This window comes from Fringilla coelebs, assembly GCF_963513975.1.
Source record: "Fringilla coelebs genome assembly, chromosome: 24".
Taxonomy (NCBI): Eukaryota; Metazoa; Chordata; class Aves; order Passeriformes; family Fringillidae; genus Fringilla; species Fringilla coelebs.
The window spans coordinates 6,661,874-6,684,746 of NC_140050.1; the positions used below are offsets into that span (position 1 = coordinate 6,661,874).

General features: G+C 48.0%; 1 protein-coding gene across 1 annotated transcript in view; it reads left to right on the forward strand.

Moving 5' to 3' along the window:
• The window catches only part of ELL (elongation factor for RNA polymerase II), a 53,245-nt gene that overhangs the window by 22,716 nt on the left and 7,656 nt on the right, over nucleotides 1-22,873 (forward strand). The window contains exons 2-9 of the mRNA XM_084221238.1: nucleotides 1,556-1,603; nucleotides 7,062-7,183; nucleotides 7,467-7,630; nucleotides 10,410-10,663; nucleotides 13,611-13,735; nucleotides 16,507-16,603; nucleotides 19,218-19,725; nucleotides 22,572-22,638. Of these exons, the coding sequence (XP_084077364.1) occupies nucleotides 1,556-1,603; nucleotides 7,062-7,183; nucleotides 7,467-7,630; nucleotides 10,410-10,663; nucleotides 13,611-13,735; nucleotides 16,507-16,603; nucleotides 19,218-19,725; nucleotides 22,572-22,638 (1,385 nt within the window). The remainder of the gene's footprint in view (nucleotides 1-1,555; nucleotides 1,604-7,061; nucleotides 7,184-7,466; nucleotides 7,631-10,409; nucleotides 10,664-13,610; nucleotides 13,736-16,506; nucleotides 16,604-19,217; nucleotides 19,726-22,571; nucleotides 22,639-22,873) is intronic.

The window sequence follows — 22,873 nt, forward strand, 5'->3', positions numbered from 1 at the left end:
CATGAGTTTTGGTTTTTTTTTTTTTCCCTTAAATCCAGATTTTTATCATGTTTCAAATGCTTGTTTGCTCAAGTATGTTCCTGTGAATTTCTGGACACGGGGAGCACAGAGCTGGCCAGGCTGTCCATGAACAGTGTGCTGTGGAATGCAGTGTCGTGGCACTCGAGGAATTCAGTGATCTCTGTACCAAGAGCAAGATCTTGTTTATTGGTGCTTTTCTAAAGGTTGTTCTGGGTCTATAAAACTCTTTTCTCCAGCACTCAGGGAGTGCTGTCAGCTCTGAGCGTGTTCCTGCTTTCCTCAGCATCATAAATGTCCTGTAATGATCCTGGGTGTGATGCAGAGCTGGGGAATCCTATTGGATGGGCTCTTCAAAGGCTCAGACTCTGTCTTGGGCTGGGTTTATCCATCCAAGTTTTGTTAGGTTGATCTGGGCTAAAAGGATTTTTGTTTTGCTGGTGAATTTATTCATTTTTTTGTTGATGTCGTGCCTGGGATTCTTCACTGCTGGGCTGGAAAAATTTTATGAGGGATGCTTAACTTCATGAATTTCAAGCTGTTTAACTCTCTTGCTGCTAAAACTTAAATATCTGTTTCTCTAATCCATTAGAAATTGGGTGATACAAACAGCACAATCACGTTTTGGGCTTGTTTTCCCAAATTCCTGGTGGTTTTCCCATGGAAATGTGTCTCCCATAGACATGACAACATTTGCACTCCTAAATGATGCTTTCAACTTCTTGATAAATTCTTCTGTCCCTTTGGAAAGCTCCACAATGAGGTCCCACGAGCCCCATGGGGCACAATTCCTGTCTTGGATGCTGTGTGTGATTTAGGAAATAAAACATGCACAGCCCCAATTCTGCTGGAATTGGGAAAATCCAAACTCAGCCTGCCTTGGGCTGGCTCTGGTTCTTTTTTCCTCAGTTAAAACCTCAGGTGGGACTTGGAATTGAAATGTCTTTGGGATTTCTGAAATGACAGCGAGGCAAAGAGGCTGAAATGGAGCAGTTTGAGAGTCACAGGGATATAATTTTTTAACTGTAAGCAGCTGAGCCTGGAGGATTGTTGAAACAGGCAAAGGAACAACAGGGTTTTGCAACGGAGCTGCAGTTTGCTTTTCCAAAGGATTGCCAGCTTTCTCCTGGAAAAAATTTGCTTTCCATCCTCTCAGGCCGAGAACTGGAAGAAATTTTCCCCTCAAGTGTCCATTTTTTAACTCCAAACTTACATAAGCACCAAAGCTGAGCTGTTCTGTGCCCAAAATGTGGTGGAGGGGTCAGGAGGAACCAAGTGTCACCCCTGAGCTGCTCCTCTCCTGAGCTCAGGGTGACCTTAGCTTATCCTTTTCCTGGTACAAATCACTGTTTCAGGGGTTTTTTTTCCTTTCTTATTTGAAATACACACTTCCCTGACCTTTCCCTTTGAAAAAAAAGAAAATAAAAATAAAGACAGTAAAAAAATCCAGGTGAAAAATCAAGCTTGGTGAATTCTAAACTTGGCAGAGTTTAGAATTTCTCTGAGGTAATTTTTGTTTTTCCACTTGTTTTTGTAGGATGCTGTGACGTCAAAACCAGTCATCCAGTTTCAAGGGAGCCAAGGGGTAAGTTTGTCCCTGGAAAGTTCTTTTCCATTTAGTGGGATTGAGGAATTTGGGCTGTTCCAGCTGAAGGAATGATGCTGTGGTTGAGAGGGAGGGATGGAGCTTCAGGTGTTTGCTCATGGAGTCTCTCTCTCTCTAAAACCTTTCCCCTCCTCTTTATTTCCTAACCTTGCTAAATCCATGGGAAATTCAGATTTATGAGTTGGGTAGAGTAGGGAAAAGGAAAGGAAGCAGAAATCCATGGAATCCTCACCTAACCTTGCTAAATCCATGGGAAATTCAGATTTATGAGTTGGGTGGAGCAGGGAAAAGGAAAGGAAGCAGAAATCCATGGGAAATTCAGATTTATGAGTTGGGTAGAGCAGGGAAAAGGAAAGGAAGCAGAAATCCATGGAATCCTCACCTAACCTTGCTAAATCCATGGGAAATCCAGATTTTTGAGTTGGGTAGAGCAGGGAAAAGGAAAGGAAGCAGAAATCCATGGAATCCTCACCTGCACCCCAAGAAAACACCGTGCTAAACTCTCTGCAAGAACTGTGGGCTCCCAATTCCTGCCAGCAGCAGAGCCTGGAGGCTGCTCTGAGAGTCCTGCAGGTTTATTTCATGTAACTGCAGTGCTGTGAGTACCAGAAGTTATTTTAGATTTAAGAGTTTTACTTCCCCAACTTCTGTTCCAGTGACAGAACTCTGGGATATTTTTAGCCCCTTGAAGCAGTCTGTCATGCCAGTTGCTGACAAGGCTGAGATTTACGTGGTGGTGTTTCTGGTAAAGCAATGCAGCCCTTCAGTGAACTTGAAAAATGGCATTTAGATACCTTTTATTGCTAAAAAAGCCTCTGTTTAACTTTAGTCTCTGCATGAAGAAAGGGAATTGAGTTTTTTTAAATTTTTTTTTTAAAGAATCTGAGTTCAGCTGTAAGTTCTGGTTGTTTTTTATGCACTGGCACATTAAAGCTTTCAAAAAGGTTTGGATTGAGTGGACATTAAACCCAGCACGTTGTCCTTGCCCACATCCTACTCTGTGATATCATTCTCACTAAGAGTCCATAGAAAATGCAGCAGGAAAGACATGATTGTTATTGTAGGTTTAGAAGAAAAATACAAACCTTCTTGGCCTGGGAAATAAAGAAAGGAGCAATTTCCAGGTTTTTTTACTTTGTTTAGACTTAAACTTCCCCGAAAGCTCAGCATGAAAGTTGAGATCAGAATCTGCTGCTGAGCTTGGGCACAGTCAGGAGAGGAGGAGAGCTGAGGGGTGGGTGATGTGTCCTTGTTTGATGGGCTCTGCTCATGGAATGCACTGGGAATGCTTCCCTTTCTCTTTGGAAGCAGCATCTGCACCTGCCTTTTCCTCTCAAGGTGTTCCAGTTTTGGAAATGCCTCCTCTGAATGTTTTTCCTTGAGGGAAATGTATCAAAAGGGACCAAAACAGCTTCAAACGCTCCTCTGCCCTGAGCCTTTGCTCGTGGTGGGTTCCACATGGGTCTGATATGGACAATTATTAATTTCTGGGGCTAATTAAAAATATTTTCAAATGCTGCAGTTGCTTCTAGAAATTAAAATGATAAAAATATAATTATTTAAACTATAAAAATGGGTGTGCTAATTCTGTTGGAGCCCTGGACTGCCAGGGATGAGCTGCTGGTGGAAGAGCTGCCTGGCACCTGCAGTGGCACTTCTGGAGGAGGAGAGGAGCCAGCAGGGCTGGGCTGGAGGGAGGATATGGACAATTATTAATTTCTGGGGCTAATTAAAAACATTTTCAAATGCTGCTGTTGCTTCTAGAAATTAAAATGATAAAAACATAATTATTTAAAAATACAAAAATGGGTGTGTTAATTCTGTTGGAGCCCTGAACTGCCAGGGATGAGCTGCTGGTGGAAGAGCTGCCTGGCACCTGCAGTGTCACTCCTGGAGGAGGAGAGGAGCCAGCAGGGCAGGGCTGGGCTGGAGGGAGGATATGGACAATTATTAATTTCTGGGACTAATTAAAAATATTTTCAAATGCTGCAGTTGCCTCTAGAAATTAAAATGATAAAAATACAATTATTTAAAAATACGAAAATTGATGAGTTAATTCTGTTGGAGCCCTGGACTGCCAGGGATGAGCTGCTGGTGGAAGAGCTGCCTGGCACCTGCAGTGTCACTCCTGGAGGAGGAGAGGAGCCAGCAGGGCTGGGCTGGGCTGGAGGGAGGATGTGGCAGCCAGAGCTGACCTCTGCCTGCTCCTCCTCGGTGCTAATTAATGGCACTGACGAGGGAAGGCCAAAGGTAGAGCTTTGGAGGGAGCACAGAAAGAGCTCTTTGTCCCTTTATTATTATTTTTCCTGGGTATGACAGGGAGCTGGCAGCTGGGGAACCATCTGCTTTGGAGGGTAGGACTCTGCATGTCAGGATTCTCCTGCTTCTGAAGGAGCTGAGGCTGGGAATGCTTTCGAGGGATCCTCCATCAGTTGGGCTGGAGAGATAATTCCAGGGATGTACCAGGCTCTCACCTCCAGAGGGGATGGCATTACAACATATTTTAAACACAAAAACATTTTTACTTTTAAAATTTCTTCCACTCTTCCTCAATTCCCCAATTTGCTGCCTTCCTGTTTTGCTTCCCAAAAAAAAAAAGGAGCTGTGGAGAATCCCATGAAGTTTTTGGGATGGGAAGGTTGTGCACAGCACAAGTGAGGTTTTAACAGTGGGAATTTTCTGTGCAGGTATTCCTCTCTCAAGAGGGAAAAGCTTCACTTGATGATTTAGGACATAAAATAAGAATTTAAACAAATTGCTGCTTCTTGAATTTAATTCTCTAGAAGCCTTTAAATGACTGTGTCCATGTGTTTTCACCTATTCCAGTGCTACTCTAAAAGCTGTCAAAGATACTTTCAGTTTCTAATACACAGAAAAAGAAACTTCCATGTTTGAGACACTAATTAACCAGGGATAATTGTTGGAATAAAACCCGGGGTCAGCAAGGTGGCAGCAGAAAGGAGGAAGTCAGTGGTTGTAAAAATAAAATATAAAAATAAAACAGCTGTTCCAGTGACAAGGGACAAAACCTCTCCTGCCTGGGGCCTGCTCTGCATCCAGTCTCACAGGAGCTGATAAAAACTTTGGGGGTTCTGCCTTGAGATGTGTTTCTCTGTAGTGATGCTGCTTTTATTCTGTGTAATAATCAGAATTTCGGTTGTAATAACCAGATTGTCATGACCAGAGTGTTCTAAAGTGGGCCCATGGATGGTCCTCAGGAGCAGCACGTGGCTGTCACTTTTTCCTTGTGGATTTTCTTGGATGATTTCCTCAGTTTTTATGGAGTTTTGAGCATTTTGCTCATTTCACTGTGCATGTGCATTAGAATTTAAGAGCTGGAGTACCACAGCATTAGAAATTGTGTGCTAGAATGACTGAAAACGCTTCTATTTTGGTGAAAAGACCAAAATCAGAGCTTGGGCTGGCTGAAATTTGCAGGTGCCTGTGGGGTGCCGAGAGCAGAGGCAGAATTGAACCGAGGGGGGTGAAAATACAATTCAGGTGCCAAACCCACGTGTGTGTGCAGCTTTTTAAAAACCACTGCTGGGAGCAAAACACCTCTGCTTTGTGATGGGAAATGACAGCATTTCCCCTGCTCCTTGGGATGGAGTTCTGGTATTAACAGAGGGAGGTGGAATCTCAGTTGAGAGCGAGCTGTCCACAGATGAATGTTACTTGAAAGAAGAAAACAGAAGTTACATCTGTACCGAGCTATTTTTAAGTGTCTCTGGTTACTGGTGCAGTACCCAGCACCAAAATTAGGGCTCCCTCAAAGCAGTCACCATGCTGATTTGGTGGCTTGAGAAACCTTCTGTTTTCAGCTAAAAATAATTCCTAGATAACGGCCGGCTTGCACATGAGACACTTTTCAGTACTAAAGTGACTCTGCCTCGTTTTACAGCCTCTGGAAACGCTGCAAAAACCCTACAAAAATCCAAACCTGGGGCTTTTGGTGCAGCTGGGTTTTGCAGTGGGTAAAGCAGGAGGAAGGAGAGAGTTCTTTGGTGCGTGGGGATGTGATTTGGTGACATCCTGCAGGTTTTATTTTCCAGGCTCAGGTGCGGCACAGCTCCATCCCCCTGTTGGGTTTTTCCTCTTCTTCCCATTCCCACCAAATTTCCAGCTGTGAAATCCCCCAAGTGTGCTGCTTACATAACTCTGCCTCTTCTGGTAAAGCAGAAGGGAATTTTCTTCCCCCTGCCTGGGTGGGGGCAGAGGATGCCAGGAAAGATTAAAAGGGCTCAGGGGCTGCGGCGCACGTTTGGCAGGGGAGATAATGAGGCTGCTCAGGGAGGGTCCAGCAGCACCCAAAAAAATCTGCTCCCAGCATTTTCAGCCCTGGATCCTGGGGATAACTTGTCCTCCTGTATGAAGCAAGGCACAAGTCTGGGTTTCTGGGCTGGTTTTTGGAAGAAGGGAGCTCTGTGTGAGGGCAGGGAAACGCCGTGCACGGGCTGGGCTGGAGAGCTTCTCGCTGCCTCTGAGAACATCCTGTGGTTTAGCAGAGGGACACAGATCCCTGGGTTTTCCAGGCTGTTGGGGACGTCTGAGGTCTGAAGGAAACCACCCAAAACCCCTCCTGGCCCAGCACAGTCATGTGTGCATGCCACGGGCTGGCTTGCTGGGAGTGTGTATTTTCTGCGTAGATGTGGCAATCTGGGTAAATATAAACCCGTGTGGTAAAGCCTGGCCTAAAATAGGCTGGGGCTCCTTCTGTCTCAGCTTCTGGGAGCCATCTTAATTATCAAATATTGATGTGATAGTAGAGCTCAGATGCTGACATTCATGTTGGGTCCTGAATGCAGAGGAGAGGCAGTTTTCCCTTTTGAAAAATGAATGGCTGTGGTGGTGGTGGGGGGGGTGAAAAAAACAATGCAGGATGACAGAGGAGTTGTCTGTGGAGCACACTTAATGCTTGATTAAATATTTAATTTAGCAGCAGCGTCACTCTCTACTGTGAGCCATGAAATCTTGTTATGGAATTATAATTTCTTAAAAAAGAATAAGCATGCTACCTAGTGACCTGGCTTGTGCTATGTTTAGTGCTGGATCAGTAATTGTAAAGAAACGAGCCTGGAGTGTTTTACATTGAATATAAACAGTGGGAGCAAGTCTGTTTGGAGCCTGAATCAATAGAACTGGGTCAGATTCCTAGAGCAGGGTGGCTGTGGGCTCTGTTTGAGGCAGCTCTGTTCTCTCACAGCCACATCCATCTCCAGCTGCTCTTCCCCTGTCCCCTTTTCCTTCCCCCTGCACACGGTGTGAACAACTAGAATTCTTCTGGCAGCCTCTCTGTGCAGTAACCCAGGTGCTTTCCTTGTTTCAAAATGCCTCAGAACATCCTGGCTGCAGGGGAGCTGAGCTCTCCTGAGCCTGGGGTGACCCGAGTGACCAATGTTCTCCCTCCTCCCCCTCCTCCTCCTCCTCTCCCGAGCAGCACATCGCCATCCCCAGGCCCGACCGACCGGCGGAAGTGAGGACCTTCACCTTTTATCTCTCCAACATCGGCAAGGACAGCCCCCAGGGGAGCTTTGACTGCATCCAGCAGTATGTGGCCAGGTGAGTGGGGACTCCAAGCAAAACACAGCCTTTTTTTGTTAGCTTTTTTTTTTTTTTTAATCCTTCTCTTCTGGACCATCTTTTCCCTAACAAAGCTTAATGCACGTTCTTCCTTCTTAGAGTCTTTTTGATGTGGTTTTTGGGTTTTTTTTGGGAAAGCATCTGATTCCCCCTCAGTTCCTCTGTGTATCCCCCACCATTATTCAGCTAACACCCCCCCAGTGCCAGCCTGTTGTCCCTCTGCAGTGCCAGGAGTACCTTTTCCATTGCATTTCTCTTGCAGCAATGGCAATATCCATTTGGATTGCCTGGGAAGCATACAGGATAAAATCACCGTGTGTGCTACTGATGATTCCTACCAGAAGGCGAGGCAGAGCATGGCACAGGCAGAGGAGGAGACTCGCAGCCGGAGCGCCATAGTCATTAAACCTGGGGGGAGATACGTAGGTAAGCAGCCACTCACTCTGGGGCTCTGCACTCCACTCGGCACCCAGCAGGCTCTGGAGGCAAATCCTGACGTTGTTGGCTTGGTTGTGGCAGTCTGGAAAGTTCCTGGTAGATGTTTGTGGGTGATTTAGGGGGATGCTCTCCTCGTGTCGCGTTGTCTTTGCTTCCGTCGTCGCCCCGAGGGAACTGAGGCTGCCCTGGAGGTTGGAGCAGCCCCAAGGTGTCCCTGCCTAGGGCAGGGGGTGGCACAGGGTGATTTTAAGGTGGCCTGAAGCGCTGTCCACGTGCAGTGGCATGGCTCTGTCACGTGGCTCCCTGCTGAGCCCTCCCAGTGTCCCTGCTCCCGGCCAGCTCGGCTCCAAGTGCCACCGCCGTGTCACAGCTGTGCCCCACGGGAGCTGCACAGGCAGCAGTGCCCTCTGTGCATGAACACAGGCACTAAAGCAGCCTGGCACAGCCCTTCTCACTGTGACAGCAGCAGGAAAGCCTTAGCAGAGGAGATAAAACCAGCAAATAACACAGGGAGCCTGCAGAGAGCCAGGGCTCAGCTCACAAACCTCGGGCACAAAAAGTAGCCAGAATGCAGAATTTCACTGTTTTTATTTTCTTTTTTTTCCTGAGGCAGCTGCTTTTCCTGCAGCCCATGTGATCTGCAGCCAGTCTCTTCTCTGAGGGATCTGTGATGAGAAGGATTGAGCTGCAAAATGTAGAACTGACCCAGACTCATTGTCACAGCAGCCAAGTGCTCAAAGCTGAGAAGGGAGATAGTAATCAGGAAGGAAATGCATTGATTTCCCGTAGGCCAGAAGATTATTTTGTTTAGCTCCTCTTTAAGAACATTACAGTAAGTGCCTGAAGTTAAAGCTTCTGAGGGAGAAGATTCTCAAAGCAATTTGCTTCCTGGAAAGATGGAGCAAAACTTTTTTAAAATTAAAAATACTCCTGGCTATGCCCTGAAATGGAGACAGAGCCGTGTGAAAGCAGCAGGGGCAGAGCCTGTGCTCACAGTGCTCCTAGATAAGATGTCAGTGTTTGAGGAGGAGAGCTCTGCTCCAAGAAGGAAGGGCTTGGAAGGACAGTGCTGCTGTGGGATCTGCAGGTGCTGGTGTGCCAGCAGCATCAGCTGATTGCTGCAGCCTGGGCTGGAGGGACAGGGCTGCTCTCACATTTCCAGGAGGAGCTCAGCACTTGAGTGCCAGTGGAGTCGTTCCAGGCAGCTCAGATGTGGAAAAATTTATAGGAAATGTTGAAATTGGGAGAGCAGCAGGACTTGGAGATGTGAGCTGACACTTGAATAAATAGAGATGTAAACAGAGAGCTGCAGGTAAAGCTGCAGGGGATGTGTGCTTGCAGCCACACTAAATATGTGTGCGTGCAGCCGTGAACCTGCACGTGTATAAATATTTGAGAATCCTTTGTGCCCTGGGCTTAACTTGGTTTTTTCTTTTCCTATCACTGCACATTTTGGCTCCAGCCTTTAAATGGAAACCTCCCAACGTGATGTTTTTACTGTTCATGACCTGGCAAGAGTTAAGGCAGTTGTAGAAAGCTGACGAATCTCCTCTCGTCCCATTTCTGGAAACAAAATCCAGTTGACCTCTGGATTGTGGGATGTTTAACGTGCAAATTGGTGTTGTTCCCCCTCTCACCTCCCCTCAGCCCTGCTGAGGATGGGTCGTGCTTCCTCTCCCAGCACTGTGGTGTAGAATAAAAAGCCAGGAAATGGGGCCTGGGTTACGCAATGTGCAGCTCAGTAAAACAAACAGAGCAGACAATCCCCAGTATCTTCAGATGACTCAGTTGCAAACGTTGCTTCCTAGCAATGGAGCAGTGCCCTGCTGGAATAAACCTCCCAAACACTTGCAGTAAATGCTGGATGTTGTTTGTCCTGGTGAAGGTCACTTTCTCCAGCCCAAGTGATTATTGATTGGATCTCCAGGTTTCTAGACCTTGGAACCCACACGTTTTTGTTCTCAGCTTTGCTTGGTTTGCCTTTGGTAGCAAGAACCTGCTGCTGGATTTGAAACAGTCCCTGTCCTGTGATTTGGGCTCTGCTGAGAGATGGTGTGAGGGTTCTGCTCTTCAGTAGGAACGGGAAAAATGAGTTGTTGGATGGTGCTGTCAGCAAGCAAAGACCAGTGGGGATGGAGCTCAGGCACAGCTCTGAGCCAGCTCTCTGTTGTCACTGATCTGCAGTGGAGAAGGGGTTATTCCATCAGCACAGCAGCACCCTCATGAATAGGCTGATGGCCCAGTGTCAGCCCCATTCATGGGGCCGTGTTTGGAGGGGGAAGGGAGGTGACCCAGCCCCATAAAGTTCCTATTGTTCTAAAAGCAGAAACATCTGCTGGAGGAGCGTTTTTGCTGAGCTCAGCAGCGGGGAGCCGCTCGCTGACCGGTTCTGGTCTTTCCACTCCGTATTTCCCACTCTTCTACACAATAATGCAGAATTTTCTTCTGGTAGGGAGGGCAAAAATAGTTTGATTAACCGTAGGGGATACGTGCACTTGGGATAAAGGAAAAGCTGGCAGACAAAGGGAGCTTTGTGTGAGCTGGTGGCCAATAATGCTCAGGTTTCCAGAGCTCGGTGTTGCTGTTTACCAAGCGCGAACCTCACGGGATGCGGCACGGTGGGACCCAGGGGGTTTGCTGGTGCTGTTTGTCCTTCCCTGTCACCTCCTGGCATCCCCAGGGGTGCGAGGGACTCCGGATTGGCGGTGACAGCCCGCCGGCCTTTGCGAGGTGACCGCTGCACTTCACTATTCTCATCTCATTTTAGGCAAAAAGGTTCAGGTGCGTAAACCTGCACCAGGAGCTTCCGATGCTGTTCCCTCCAGGAAGCGCCCAACGCCAGTCAACCTTGCCAGTGCAATAAAGAGAGGCAATAGTGCGATTTCCCAGAGACCCTTCAAAGATAGGGTTGTGCACTTACTGGCACTAAAGCCTTATAAGAAACCTGAACTTATTCTCAGATTGCAGAAGGATGGACTTTCTCAGCAGGACAAGGATTTGCTGGATAACCTTCTGCAACAGGTTTGTACTCTGATGAAGGCAACGATTTAGGTAAAGGGAAAAAAAAAAAATTTAAAAAATGTCTTCTCAGCCTCCCCCCACCCCTCCTGTGGCAGTGGAACCTGTTATCTCCAGGTTGCAGCTGGATGTGACTCTGAAGGCCGTCTGGGACACAGTTCTCAGCTGCCAGTGCTGGTGCAGAGATAGCAGGAGCCTCCCGTGGCTACGCCTCAGCTTAGGGGAGTGCCACCAAGCTGGCTGGTTTTGGCTCAGCAGATCAGTCCCTTTCAGAGGGACACTTCTGCTTGGTCATGGGGAGGATTCTCTTAACAGAGGATCTAGAAATTATTTGATTGTAACCTCTAAACCTCTGTTTAATTCTCATGGACGTAAAGGAGCAATGCTCTGTATTGTACAAGTTTTGTGTATGGAGGAAAAGATGTCCCCGGTTTTTTTGTGCTCCTCAGAGCCTCTCCTGCTTGGAAGTGCCAGTGGTCAGGTGTGAAGCTCACGCAGCTCCTTGCCAAGCACATTATTTGTGTGTCAAGTGTGAAAGCTGTCTCCAAGCTGAATCAGTTCCTAGCGCTTTGAGTCACATTAAAGGTGCCATTTTAGGCCTTACAGTAAACACCTTCATTGCTTTATTAAACACACCATGGCCATTTATTTAAATGCTGCAGCTGCCTTCTTCTGGATTGGAATCAATTCTGGAAAAAAACTCTTTTTTTTTCCCTTTTTTCCTCCTTTCCATAAGGAGTGAGACAGGAGTTCCCTTTGCCCAAGGGCACAGGGCAGGTCGTATTAAAAACAGAGTCACAGCTGGCACAACTCGTTCCTTCCTTAGACTTTAATCCCAGAGCCCTCAATTTCCCAGCAGCTTTTTCACAGCACTTTTTCAATTCTCTCCCCCCGAGTTTCAGAGTGGAAAACTCTGGTTTCTGCTGATGGCTTTGGATGGATGCTGTGCCCCAGCCCTGGCGCGTGCGGGGCCGCCCTGGCTGTGAACGTGCTGCTCGTAAAGTTAATCCCTCTCAGCCCTCCCAGGGCTCCCATCCACAGGCAGACACAGATAAGCTAAAAATTACAGGCTGTGTTCAAGCTACACAGCTAAATCTGTCTAGGTGTGGGTTTCATTGTGCTCTTGCATCTCTCGCAGGACTCGGTGTTCCTGGCGGCCTTTTTGCCTCATTTTGCAAGGTTTCTATTTTTGGGAGGGTTGGGGTGGAGCTTGCAGAGTCCCACACGAGCAAAACAAGGAGGTAGCAGCTCTCAGCCTCTGTGCAGAGAAAAATCCCAGTTGTTCTTCCAGGAGCAGGCAGGAAACAGAGAAATTCTGGGAGAGTTGGTTGTTTTGGGTTTTTGTTGGTTTTTTTTTTTTTTTTTTTTTGGTGAAGGAGAACCTGGATTGGCTTTTGTCTCTCGGGTGTGTTTACAGGGATACCTCGATGTAAAACACAGCTCAAATTCTTGTTGTATTTTGGCTCAGGGTTTTGGAAAGCTGACAGGACTGAAAGGAAAAACAAAGTGTTTGTCATGTAAACTGATAACTGGGCTTTCTATTTTTTGCTTATCAGGAGAGTTTGCCGTGGTGGTTGTGCAGCCTTTTGCTCTGAAATGCCTAGATTTTTGATATTTTTATATTAGTTTGTAGCCTCCCTGAAGCAAGAGCAGGAGAATCAGCAGCATCTTCAGTTCATTCAAGACTTCCCACTCCTTTGCTTGTTTTTGAGGCATTTTCCTGCTGTGTGGATAATAGAAATCCCTGAGCACAGCCACGTCCTGAATGGAGAACAGTAATCCCCAAACAGATGCACAAGATCTCCAGGCACTGAATAAAAGCATTTTCCACTTTCAAGGGTAGCAATCCCTGAGCTGAGGGGCTCCAGCAGGGAATTTGGGCTGCAGCTGCTGCCTTTGCCTGCCTGTGGGCAGAGCCTTTGGCACCTGGGCCTCCTTATCCCTCCTCACAAACGCATTGGAGGCTTTATTTTCATTTGGAACTCACGCTGCCCCATCCCTGGGAGTGTCCAAGGGCAGGTTGGAGCAATCTGGGATAGTGGGAGGTGTCCCTGCCCTTGGAATCTGCCGGAGCCAGAGCATTCCGTGGCACTCTGCATCACCCAGGAGAGGTTCCCCCTCTGGGAAAGCCTCGTGGGGCTCTTTGCTTTCTTCCAACTCCTGATTTTCAGGCTTGTACAGACAGCAAGAGGTTAAATTTTCAGTCAGGCTGTGGAAAGACTGATCTGAGTGGGATAACTCTGTCCCAAGTTGTTTCCATCCCATTCCAGCAGCTTCTCCTCTCAGTGCAGGGTTTTTGGGGAAACTCCACGGGGTAGGGCTGGATAAAATGTCAGGCTGGTGCTGAGCTCCCTGCAGGGCTCTGCTGCTCAGAGCTGGAAATCCCAGCTTGTGTTCTTGCCCTGGAGAAGTTCTCCATGAAATCCAGGTGGTCCCAGGGCATTCTCCTCCTGAGAACCAGCTCTCCCTGGCCTGGTTTGTTGGCTCCTTAGTGAGAAATTATCTCCTGGCAATTGTTAACCAAGTTATGGCCCCAGAGTTCCTCTCTGGCCAGAAACTGCCCCATTTTGGCTGTGGGACAGGTGTGATAAGCAAACTGCCTGTTCCCATTAAGGCTTTATTTCCAGGTGTTTCCATCAAGGGCTGTTGTGCTGGTCCAGGCTCCCCAAGCTGAATAATCTCTTTTAGATATGATTTATTTCCCACTCAACTGGATGTGCTTTAGAAACTCATTATGAATTATTGCAGTGGCGAGGCGAAAGGAAAGGCACAGTTTGATTAAATAATCTTAATAATAAGGAAATGAAATATTAAAGTCTCTCCTTGTTCTCTGACACTACTAACAGCTGCTAAGTCTGCTCAGATTTTGCCTTCATCTTAGCTCTTATTTGGTGGAGGAAGTGAGGGAATGAAACCCTAATGATGGTTTTCCAAATTCCTTCTGTTCCAGGTGGCAAATCTGAGTGCAAAGGACAGCACTTTCACCCTGAAAGATTGTGTGTACAAAGAGGTGCAGAAGGACTGGCCTGGCTACTCAGAAGGAGATCAGCAGTTGTTGAAGAGGATCCTCGTTAGGTAATTGTTAATTTTAAACTTCAGGGACCTGAAGGAGTGGAGTAAACTTGAATATCCAAGTGGATCCACTCTTCTCATCATCCTGGGCTGTCTTTAAATCATTAGAGGCAAAGCTTGGGGGGAAGCTGCCAGGGAGCAGAGCTGGTGGAGTTGATACTGCTGGCCTGAAATCCTGGGAGATGAGGTGATCCAATGTCTCCAGCTCAGCTCTCCTTTGAAACTCTCCTTCCTTTTCCCCACATCTTCCTGTGCAGGCTGAAGTGTTTCATCCCTGAGTCTGAGGTTGGGTTGAAGTCGTGGATGTGTGGAAAAGCAGGAGGTTGTTCTGTAGGGATAAATCCCTTTGAAATCCTGCTGCTTGTCCTGCTTGGAGTGGGATCTCTGTTCCCATGTTCTCTCCTGGAACAGCCCTTGACTGACTCACTTCATCCTTATTGCTGAAATTTTTTTCCCTCTAGAGATATTTTCCTTAAGTGAAGCCTCCAACCTTGGAAGCTTCTGGCTGGCAGGGAAAGAGACCAAATCTCCCAGTTTTACACAGAATTCTGCTCTCATTGTTGATATTTTTCAGTGCCTCGGTTCAGATTTTGTCATGAAGGCAGAGCTTTTACTTGTGCTTTATTTTATTGCACTTTTTGTTAAGCTGAAGCACAGCATGCTCTGTTTGAGCACTTCCCATGATTTAAAAAGCACAATTGAACTTGGAGATGAGACTTTTTAAACCAACAGAAAACTTGCACTCTAAGTGCTTTGGTGTGCTCAAGGAAAATCAAAACTCATTTAAATGGCCTTGATGTGAAATTATAATTAAAAGGAAAAATACAAAAAAAAATAATAATACCCAAAGTGAATTTCTCCCTGTAGAAAAGCCATGTTTACTGCTTTTTCTAGAATTGTGCCATTCACTTGGGCTGGGGTCTAAAAATAGCCCTTGGAAAGGATGTATTCAACTGTACAAACAAAGCCCTGCTCAGGCAGTGCAGGTAATGAGGCTCCAAAATGGGAAAAAACCACGGTGGGTTGAAGACAGGAGACAAACAGAAAAAGGGCACAGAGGCAGCAGGGTTTGCATCACCAGCCCATTGTTCAGCTCCTCCTGGCTGTCAGGGCCAGTGGCCACTCAGTGCACTGTGAACACATCTGCAGGTACTAAAGCTGGATCTAGCTAGGCTGGGCTTAAACCAGCTCGTTTTTCCCTCCTTTTTTTTTATGTTTTCCATCCCTCTGTTATTGCCCTGGGCTGTGGGAGGTGTCCCAGCCTGGAACTGGGTGAGCTTTCAGCTCCTTCCATCCCAAACCATTCCAGGATTCCCTGAAACCTTTCCTGCTGAGCTCGGTGCTTCCACAGCTCCTTAAATCCACAATGAACAATCAGAAGATGTGACAGACTTGCTCCAGCAGCCCCAAAAGCCACTTTGGCTGGGATGTTTGGGCAGAATCAGTGTCCCCATGTTCTCCATCCCCAGGTCCTTTCCTTGAGTTGATCTGTGCCTGCCGAGGTTGTTTAAAATGAAATTAAACAAAGCCAGGACAGTGGTGACACTGCAGATGTGTAAATATTGCTGCAGCACAGCCCAAGGTTCAAGCTCAGGTTGAAAGGCAGATCTTGTCAAGTTCTGGGTGTTATCTCTGAGATAAATCTTCCCAATGTTTGAAGGATATGAGTGAGCTTTAATGCTGATTCCAGTTTCTTGTGGGAGAGTTTAAAAGGGGCTCCACAGCTCCTGACAAACTGACTGCAGAGCTGCTTGATTAAAACCTTTAACCCTGAATTCTATTTTATATTTTTTTTCAGTCTGTCAGCTGCAACTTGATGCAAGAGTGGGGATTTTTTTTTTTTTTTTGGAATGATTAATTGAGAGGCAGTCTGGTGTCCAAATCAGAGCTGGTGGGCTGGGAAAATACTCTGAGATCTGCAGAGGAGCAGAGACCCAGCCTGGAGGGGAATTCAAATGATTCCAATTGTACTTATTGTTGCTACAAAAGGTTTCTTTTTTTCATTTGTCCAATACCACAAACACAGCCCAGAGTAGCTCTGTTTTGCATGATGCAACTTAAAAGTATTATTGGGAAGCCCAAAATGTAAATCCTGGTGGACCAATAATACCTCAGCAGTTCCTGTTACAGTGCTGCTTTTCCTGGACCCAGAGGAGCTCGCTGCTGAAAGGGCTCCTGTTGCCATAAAATGTTCTTTTAATGATGCTAATGAGTGGGAGAACTTATTCCTCAACATCTGAGCTTGAGTTTCAGCCCCTCTTCAGTGAGCTTTGCTGAGTTGTCTCAGAAAGCAAACACTCAGCAGAAATTTGTTTAATTAAAGTCTCCCTGAGCTGTGTTTCAATCAGCAGGAATTATACCTGATATCCTTTACACCTTCAAATTCAATGCCACTTTCACTGGTCTCCCTGTGGATTAATTTGGTTTAATTCTTACCAGTTGAAGAGAAAAAAGGTAAAATTGTTAAAAAAAGAGTTGAAAATTCAACAGGGAATCCATCCTTTCATGTGTCCAAGAGGTCCAAGGTGTCCCTTCCATTGCCAAAGAGCCACAAAAAAATAATGGAAAAGCGAGAAAGAGATGAGAAATTCCAATTTGTCATGGAATATTTCCCCACAGCAGTTTCTCCTCCCCGGATTTTGTCAGAGACCAGAGCCTGAACGAGCTCCTTGGTGGCACCTCCAAGCAGAGTTTGAGCCCAGGAGGAGCCCAAGGTGTGCAGTGGCAGCTGTCCCCTGGCACGGGGTGTGAGCAGCCCTGGTTGTGTTTTTCAGGAAGCTGTGCCAGCCCCAGAACAGCGGCGCTTTCCAGGGAGAAGCTCCTTCCCTCAGCCCTCCAAAGGACACCCTCAACTCCAGCTCTCCCCCCCAGGTGGGTGATCCCCCCCTCCCCAGCCCCTGGCTGCTCCTGGCTGCGGGTCCAGGCTGAGCTGTGCCTGTCTGCACCCTGTAATCACCTGCTGATGGCTCAGGAGGTGCTCGGGGTTTTATTTCTCTTTTATTGAGTTGCAGTCTCACTCTGGCTTTCCTCAGCATCTGTTTCTCCTCTGGACGTGGCTCAGCCTGTGGGGAGGATCTCTGACAGTGAGGCTCAGGTTTAGTTTTTAAGGGCTGAATTCCTTTTGCAGTGCCCCCATCCCTCCTGGAGTTCCTGGGAGAAGGAGGTTGTGTTTTCCTCATTACTAATAATTGAGTGGAACGAAGCTGTAATAAGCAGCTCCCAAACGTGGCTGAGTTATTAAAACCCTTGACCTTTTGCAGCCTAATTGCCATGACAGATCAGGAGCAGGTTGGGCTGCTCCTGCCTCACAGATGCCAGAGCAGGGAGCTGTGAAAAGAACATTTTGCCTGTTTTTTCCATGACCATAAACCACCCAGCAGAGCCTCGTCCCCGCTTCCCCCAGGATCTCCCAGCACAGGAGTTGTGAAATGTTCTGCCTTCCCAAAGTTCTGCCTTCCCTTCTTCCAGTGTGGGTCAGCCCAGACAAGTTGAGTATTTATTCTTCTCCTGCCAATGGAATGTGTAATGCCTGCTTGTCTGGACAGACGCACCGAGGATTAGTGGCAAAGAATATTAACAGGTAAAGAAATGATGTGCTCCCTGGTGCTGAGAGAGAGGCAGTTCTCTGGTTGGGAGCAAGGACTGTGTAACTTGTTTGCCAGGTAGCTGATTCCAGATCCTCTCTGCTCTTCAGTGGGCATGTTCCTGGTGAATGATCACCCACCTTCAAGTTAGCTCAGAGAGATCCTGGCCTTGTGTCGTTTTTTTAAGGTTGAAAAATCATCTTGTTTCTCTTTCAAGATTCTCAGAGGTTCTTTAGGGTGAGGTTTTGATCTCTCAGAATGACCCAGCTGAAATTTTGGCTGGTTGGTTGGGTTGGATTTAGGAAAGGCTGGTGAAACAGGGACAATCCAATGTGGAATAGAAATGTTTCCAGCACGATTCTGTCGTGTCAGACAGCAAACCACAGCGTTGTGAGCTGTCACTCTTTTAATACTCTCTGGCTGGAGGTTCTATTTAGAGAAATGGTTTGTAATAGGTGCAGTGCCAGCAGAGGATTGGGATTTGGTAGGCTGGAATGCAGAATATTTTGGGAAGGTTCAGCTGTGGAATGAAGGTGAGGAAGATTGGTCTGGTAATTCTAGAAAATTCTATATCGCCCTCCTGAGCAGAGAGATGAGTTTGGAGAAGCTGATATTGGTTGTTTTGAGAGAAAAGGTTGTAAAACCTGGCAGGTTTTTGAGCTGTGTCACCTGTTGAGAGCCCTGCAGATGGAGATGTCCCCTCCTGGGGGAGGTGACGTTGCCAAGCCGGTCGGACGTGCTGTCCTTGCCCCTTGAGCTCAGCCGCAGAACCAGCAGCTCTTCCTTAATCACCTTGACAGGTGGAAAGAATTCCTGGCACTGAGCTGTGTCCTCAAGACCCCTGAGTTAGCAAAGAAAGAGAAAAATCCAGGTGAAAAAGAAGGAATTAGGGGCTGCATCTCGGCGATGGAACAACATTTCCATTCGCAAACGCGTCGCGATCCCGCCTGAGACAGAAGGAAAATAATGGATTATCCAAAAGAAATACCCAGAGCTATCGCTTGTTTTCCTCTGGGCACTGAATAATCCTTGGCTCAGAGCTGGTGCAGCCCCAGAGCTGCCAGGTGGGCACACAGTGAGGGCTGGCTGAGGTGGATTTGGCTGGGCTCAGCCTGATGGATGGGTTCTTCCATGGAGCAGCTTTTCCAGGCTGGAGGCAGCTGCCTCCGAGGTGTGGGCACAGCTGGGAGCCACTTCCTTCTCCAGCCTCGCTCAAGAAGGGCTTGCTCAGGTCACGTTGGGCCCTGTGACGTGGCTTTCTAGATGTCCCCTTTTGCCTGAAGTTCTGAGAACTGAGCACTTGGCACTTCCTCCCCTCTTCTGGGTGATGCCTCGCTTCGAGAAGAGGAAGGGGTGAAGTTCTTGGCCACAGAGCTGGCAATAAAATGCAGAACTGGTGAATCCCTGCCTGCTCCAGAGGGCTGAGCACGTTTTTCCTTCACAGGGACTTTGGGGTGCTCAGGACAGATGTTTTTATCCTGGAATTGTTTGCGTTGGAAGGGAGCTTAAGGATCATCCAGTGCCACCTTCCAGTGTCCCCAGGTTGCTCCAAGCCCTGTCCAACCCAGCCTTGGGCACTGCCAGGGATATTTCCACTCTCTAATTGGCTGGGATAGAGGGAGTGTTTGACTTCCAGAGGGCTGGGTCTGAAATAAGCTGCAGTGAGAGTGGGCTGGGGCTGCGTGGGGATAACGGGGGAGGTCAGGAATTGCTGGTGGTATTCTTTAAGCTGTCCCACCAAGCCGTGGGCTCCGGGAACAGCTTGGGATGGATAAGCTGCTTTTCCCGGGGATGTTCCCTCCTCCCCTGTATTGCACCACCACCTAGTGGCAACACTTCTGCACCTTCAAGGCGATTTATTTCTCTTTTTTTTTTTCCCCCCACCCCTCCCTCCCTAACAGAAACGACCCTTACCTGTGGAGTTCATCGACCCCCTGGCCAACAAAAAGCCCAGGATCTCCCATCTGGCTCACAGAACCCAACCCACCCTGAACGGGAAGCTGAATTCCTCCAACGGGAAGGACAGCCTGGCCCCTCCTGCCCCCGCCCTGCCCCCGGCCCTGGCCGAGCCGGTGAGCTCCAGCTCCGCCCTGCCCGCCCTGGAGCTGCCCCGGCCCCACGATCCCCTCTCGGATGTCAGCAACGACCTGACTCACAACGGCAGAGACTGTGAGAGCAGCACGGAGCCTCCCGAGAGACTGAGTCACCCCCTGCCCACAGACTGTGCCCAGAGCAGCAAACACAACTGCGGCTCCTACGTCAAATCCAAGAAAAAATCCAAAAAGCACAAAGACAAGGAGAAGGAGAGGAAGGAGAAGAAGGGCGAGGAGAAGTGCAAAGAGGAGAAGCAGAACTGTGAAGTAATAAAAAATGCTGACTTAGTTAGTGTTGCCCAGGAGCAGGTCCCAGGTGAGTGGGGGCTTTGGTGTTGGCTGGGTGTGGTGCCTTGGAGGGATGGGCACATCCTGGGCCACCCCAGGGGCTCTGGGGACCCAAATGGCAGCTCTGTCCTCCCTCCAAATCACCAGAGGTGCTTTGGTGCTGGCTGGGTGTGATTCCCTGGAGGGATGGGCACATCCTGGGCCACCCCAGGGGCTTTGGGGACCCAAATGCCAGCCCTGTCCTCCCTCCAGATCACCAGAGATGCTTCTTCTCCACACATGGGCTGTCAGGGCTCTGGGGACCCAAATGCCAGCTCTGTCCTCCCTCCACATCACCAGAGGTGCTTTGGCCTTGGCTGGGTATGGTGCCCTGGAGGGATGGGCATGTCCTGTGCCACCCCAGGGGCTCTGGGGACCCAAATGCCAGCTCTGTCCTCCCTCCAGATCACCAGAGGTGCTTCCTCTCCACACACAGGCTGTCAGGGCTCTGGGGACCCAAATGCCAGCCCTGTCCTCCCTCAAATCACCAGAGGTGCTTCCTCTGCACACACAGGCTGTCAGGGCTCTGGGGACCCAAATGCCAGCCCTGTCCTCCCTCCAGATCACCAGAGGTGCTTCCTCTCCACACACAGGCTGTCAGGTTTTTCCTGTTGGACCTTTCGTGCTGTGTGGAGCTGCCTCAGAGCGTGTCATGCTTCTCCTGGTTAAATTAAAAGGCTGGGAGCAGTGGGAAGAGCAGTGCAGAGCTTGTGTTGGCTCTTGTGATGACTGTTGTTTGGGTTTTTAATGAAAAGTTACTCACAAAAGCTTTTAAAATTGGCTACAAAAGAAATGATAGATAAAGCTGGTGATAAATGCTGTTCAGGCAGTGGAGAACCAGCTCTTCCAGGCTGGAAGAGCTTCCTCACATCCCACTGGGGATTTCTTTATCCAAGGGCTGGCACAGCAGTGAATCTCCACTGAGGTGGGCTGAAAACATTTTCCATCAAGCCACTGTTGCAAAGTCAGGTCTGTGCACTCTCAGAGAACATTTCTTGGCTGATCCCATCCATTCCTTTTCCTGCTCTTTCCATGTTTTCTGATGTTTGCCAGAGCTCCCTGGGGTGCTGGGACTTTCCCTGCAGCCTCTGGGAATATCTGTTAAATTCCTTTGTGCATTTCCCTTCACCCTGTTACTATTTTCTACATTCCCCTTCCTCCTTGGTGCATGAAAATCCTCCAGTTCTGGCTCCAAAAGGAAGGACAATGCTTTGAAATGGAGACTCCTTTGCTGGATTCCTGGAAAGGGGGAGCTTCTCACGGTGTTGGGATTGAGCTGGTCCCAGCCCTGCCCTCCCCTCAGCTTTGCAGCAGTGACAAAATGCATTTTGGTGGCTCAGCTGAGGGCTGATGGGTGTGTGGCACTGCAGAACTGAGAATTCTTCTGCTTTTGTGTCATTCCCAGGTTTTTTTCTGTGAATATTGTGTTTTTTCCACCTTGTTTCTCTTCCCCACGAGCCTCTGGAGTGGTTCTGGAGAGACACTCACACATTCTCTCTTTTTGTCTTATCAACCCCCAAATTCCTGGGAAATGGCTGAGCCTCCTCCACCACCTTTTCTGCTTCTCTTTGCTGTTTAATTCCTGGGTTTTTGTTCATTATTGGGAGCTGGGGTTTGTTCCTGCTGCTCTTTGGAGGTAACAAACACGAGCTGGGCTGGGAGCAATCGTAAACAGGATGTGGTCAGCCCTGCTTGGATCCTGGACAGCCTGAACTGGGATGTTTTCCTTCTGTGGGTAGCACCAGCCTCATCCTGCTCCTTCCCCAGATTCCCCCTGGAGCTGCAGGGAAGCAGAGAATCACAAAAAGTTTGGCTTGGAAGGACCTTAAAGCTCAGTCTGCTTCCACCACCTGCCAGGGCAGGGACACCTCCTGCCAGAAGTGGGAGTTCCTCCCTGGAATTTTGTTCCAGAGGCTCTGGAAGGGACCTTTGGGGTCCTTTCAGTCAGTAGGTGGCACTCACAGGCAAAATAAACCTCCTGTGTCCCTTCTTCCACCATCCTTCAGCCCTGCTCTGCATCTCCCAGGAAAGGGGGAAGAGCAGGAGGAGCTGCAGCAGGAATTTGGGATTGGGTTTGGATTTGGGATTCAGAAACTCTGGCTTTGTGCCATTCTCCCATCCTGCTCAGGAAAGCTTTTCCCTGGAAATTCAGAGGAAGTTCAGGGTACTGCTGACTCAGGTTGTGCAGCTGGATCTGGTGAGGCAGTGGAATGTAACACACAGTTTGTGGAAAATATCCCTTTCCAAAGGTGGATCCAGCTGCTTTCCCCCTGCACAGTTATCCTGCAGGATGAGTCTGCTCTAGGTTTATTCCTTCAGTTCCTGAACATTCTTTCAAGCCTGGATTTGTGTTTGGAGCTGCATTCCCTAAAATCCTCTCTGTGGTGCCCTGCAGGACTCTGAGATGTTAATTCAGGAATCTCAGCCTGGAGATGCCCAGAGGAATCTCTCAAGTGTGGAAGCAGGAGAACAGAAAGTTCACCTTGCCCAGCTGGGCTCTCTGGGCTCAGGGCTGTGTTTTCCTCCTTCCCAGGGGTGCTCTCAGTGTTATCCCACTCCAGGCACTGTTTATCCACCCAGTAAATTCAGATTTTTTTCCCTGCTCGGTGCACAGGCTGATGTTGGTGTTGTTTTGCTGACAGACAAATACTGGAGGAGCCTTGAACTTTCAGCCACCTTGTTGTGGCTCCTCTGCCTCTGTCAGTTCCAAGCAAAACAGAAATCTTTCAGAATTCCATAAACTGTATATTTCAGGCAAGTTTTACGAGTTAGAAGCTGAATTGCAAAGAGCTTTGAAGTTTAAGAACGTCTATAAACAAATCTTTATTTTTTCAGGTTTAAATGGAACATGCAATAATTCTAGTGTACCAACATCAACTTCAGAAATGCCAGATTATTTATTGTAAGTATGTTTATCAGTTGCTTCATCACTTTGGGATCATGTTTCAAGCTAAGAAATCACAACGTGCTGGGGGATTTTTGTTGGACTTTTTGTGTTATTTGATAGAACTTTGTTAGGTGGGTGTAAGGAAAAGAGCAAACCCAGCTCTGCAGATGAATAGTTGAGACTAAACTTGATATCAAAGCTGGTTTTTATCTCCTTGAGGAGTTCAAGGTTATCTCTTAGAAATTGTTTA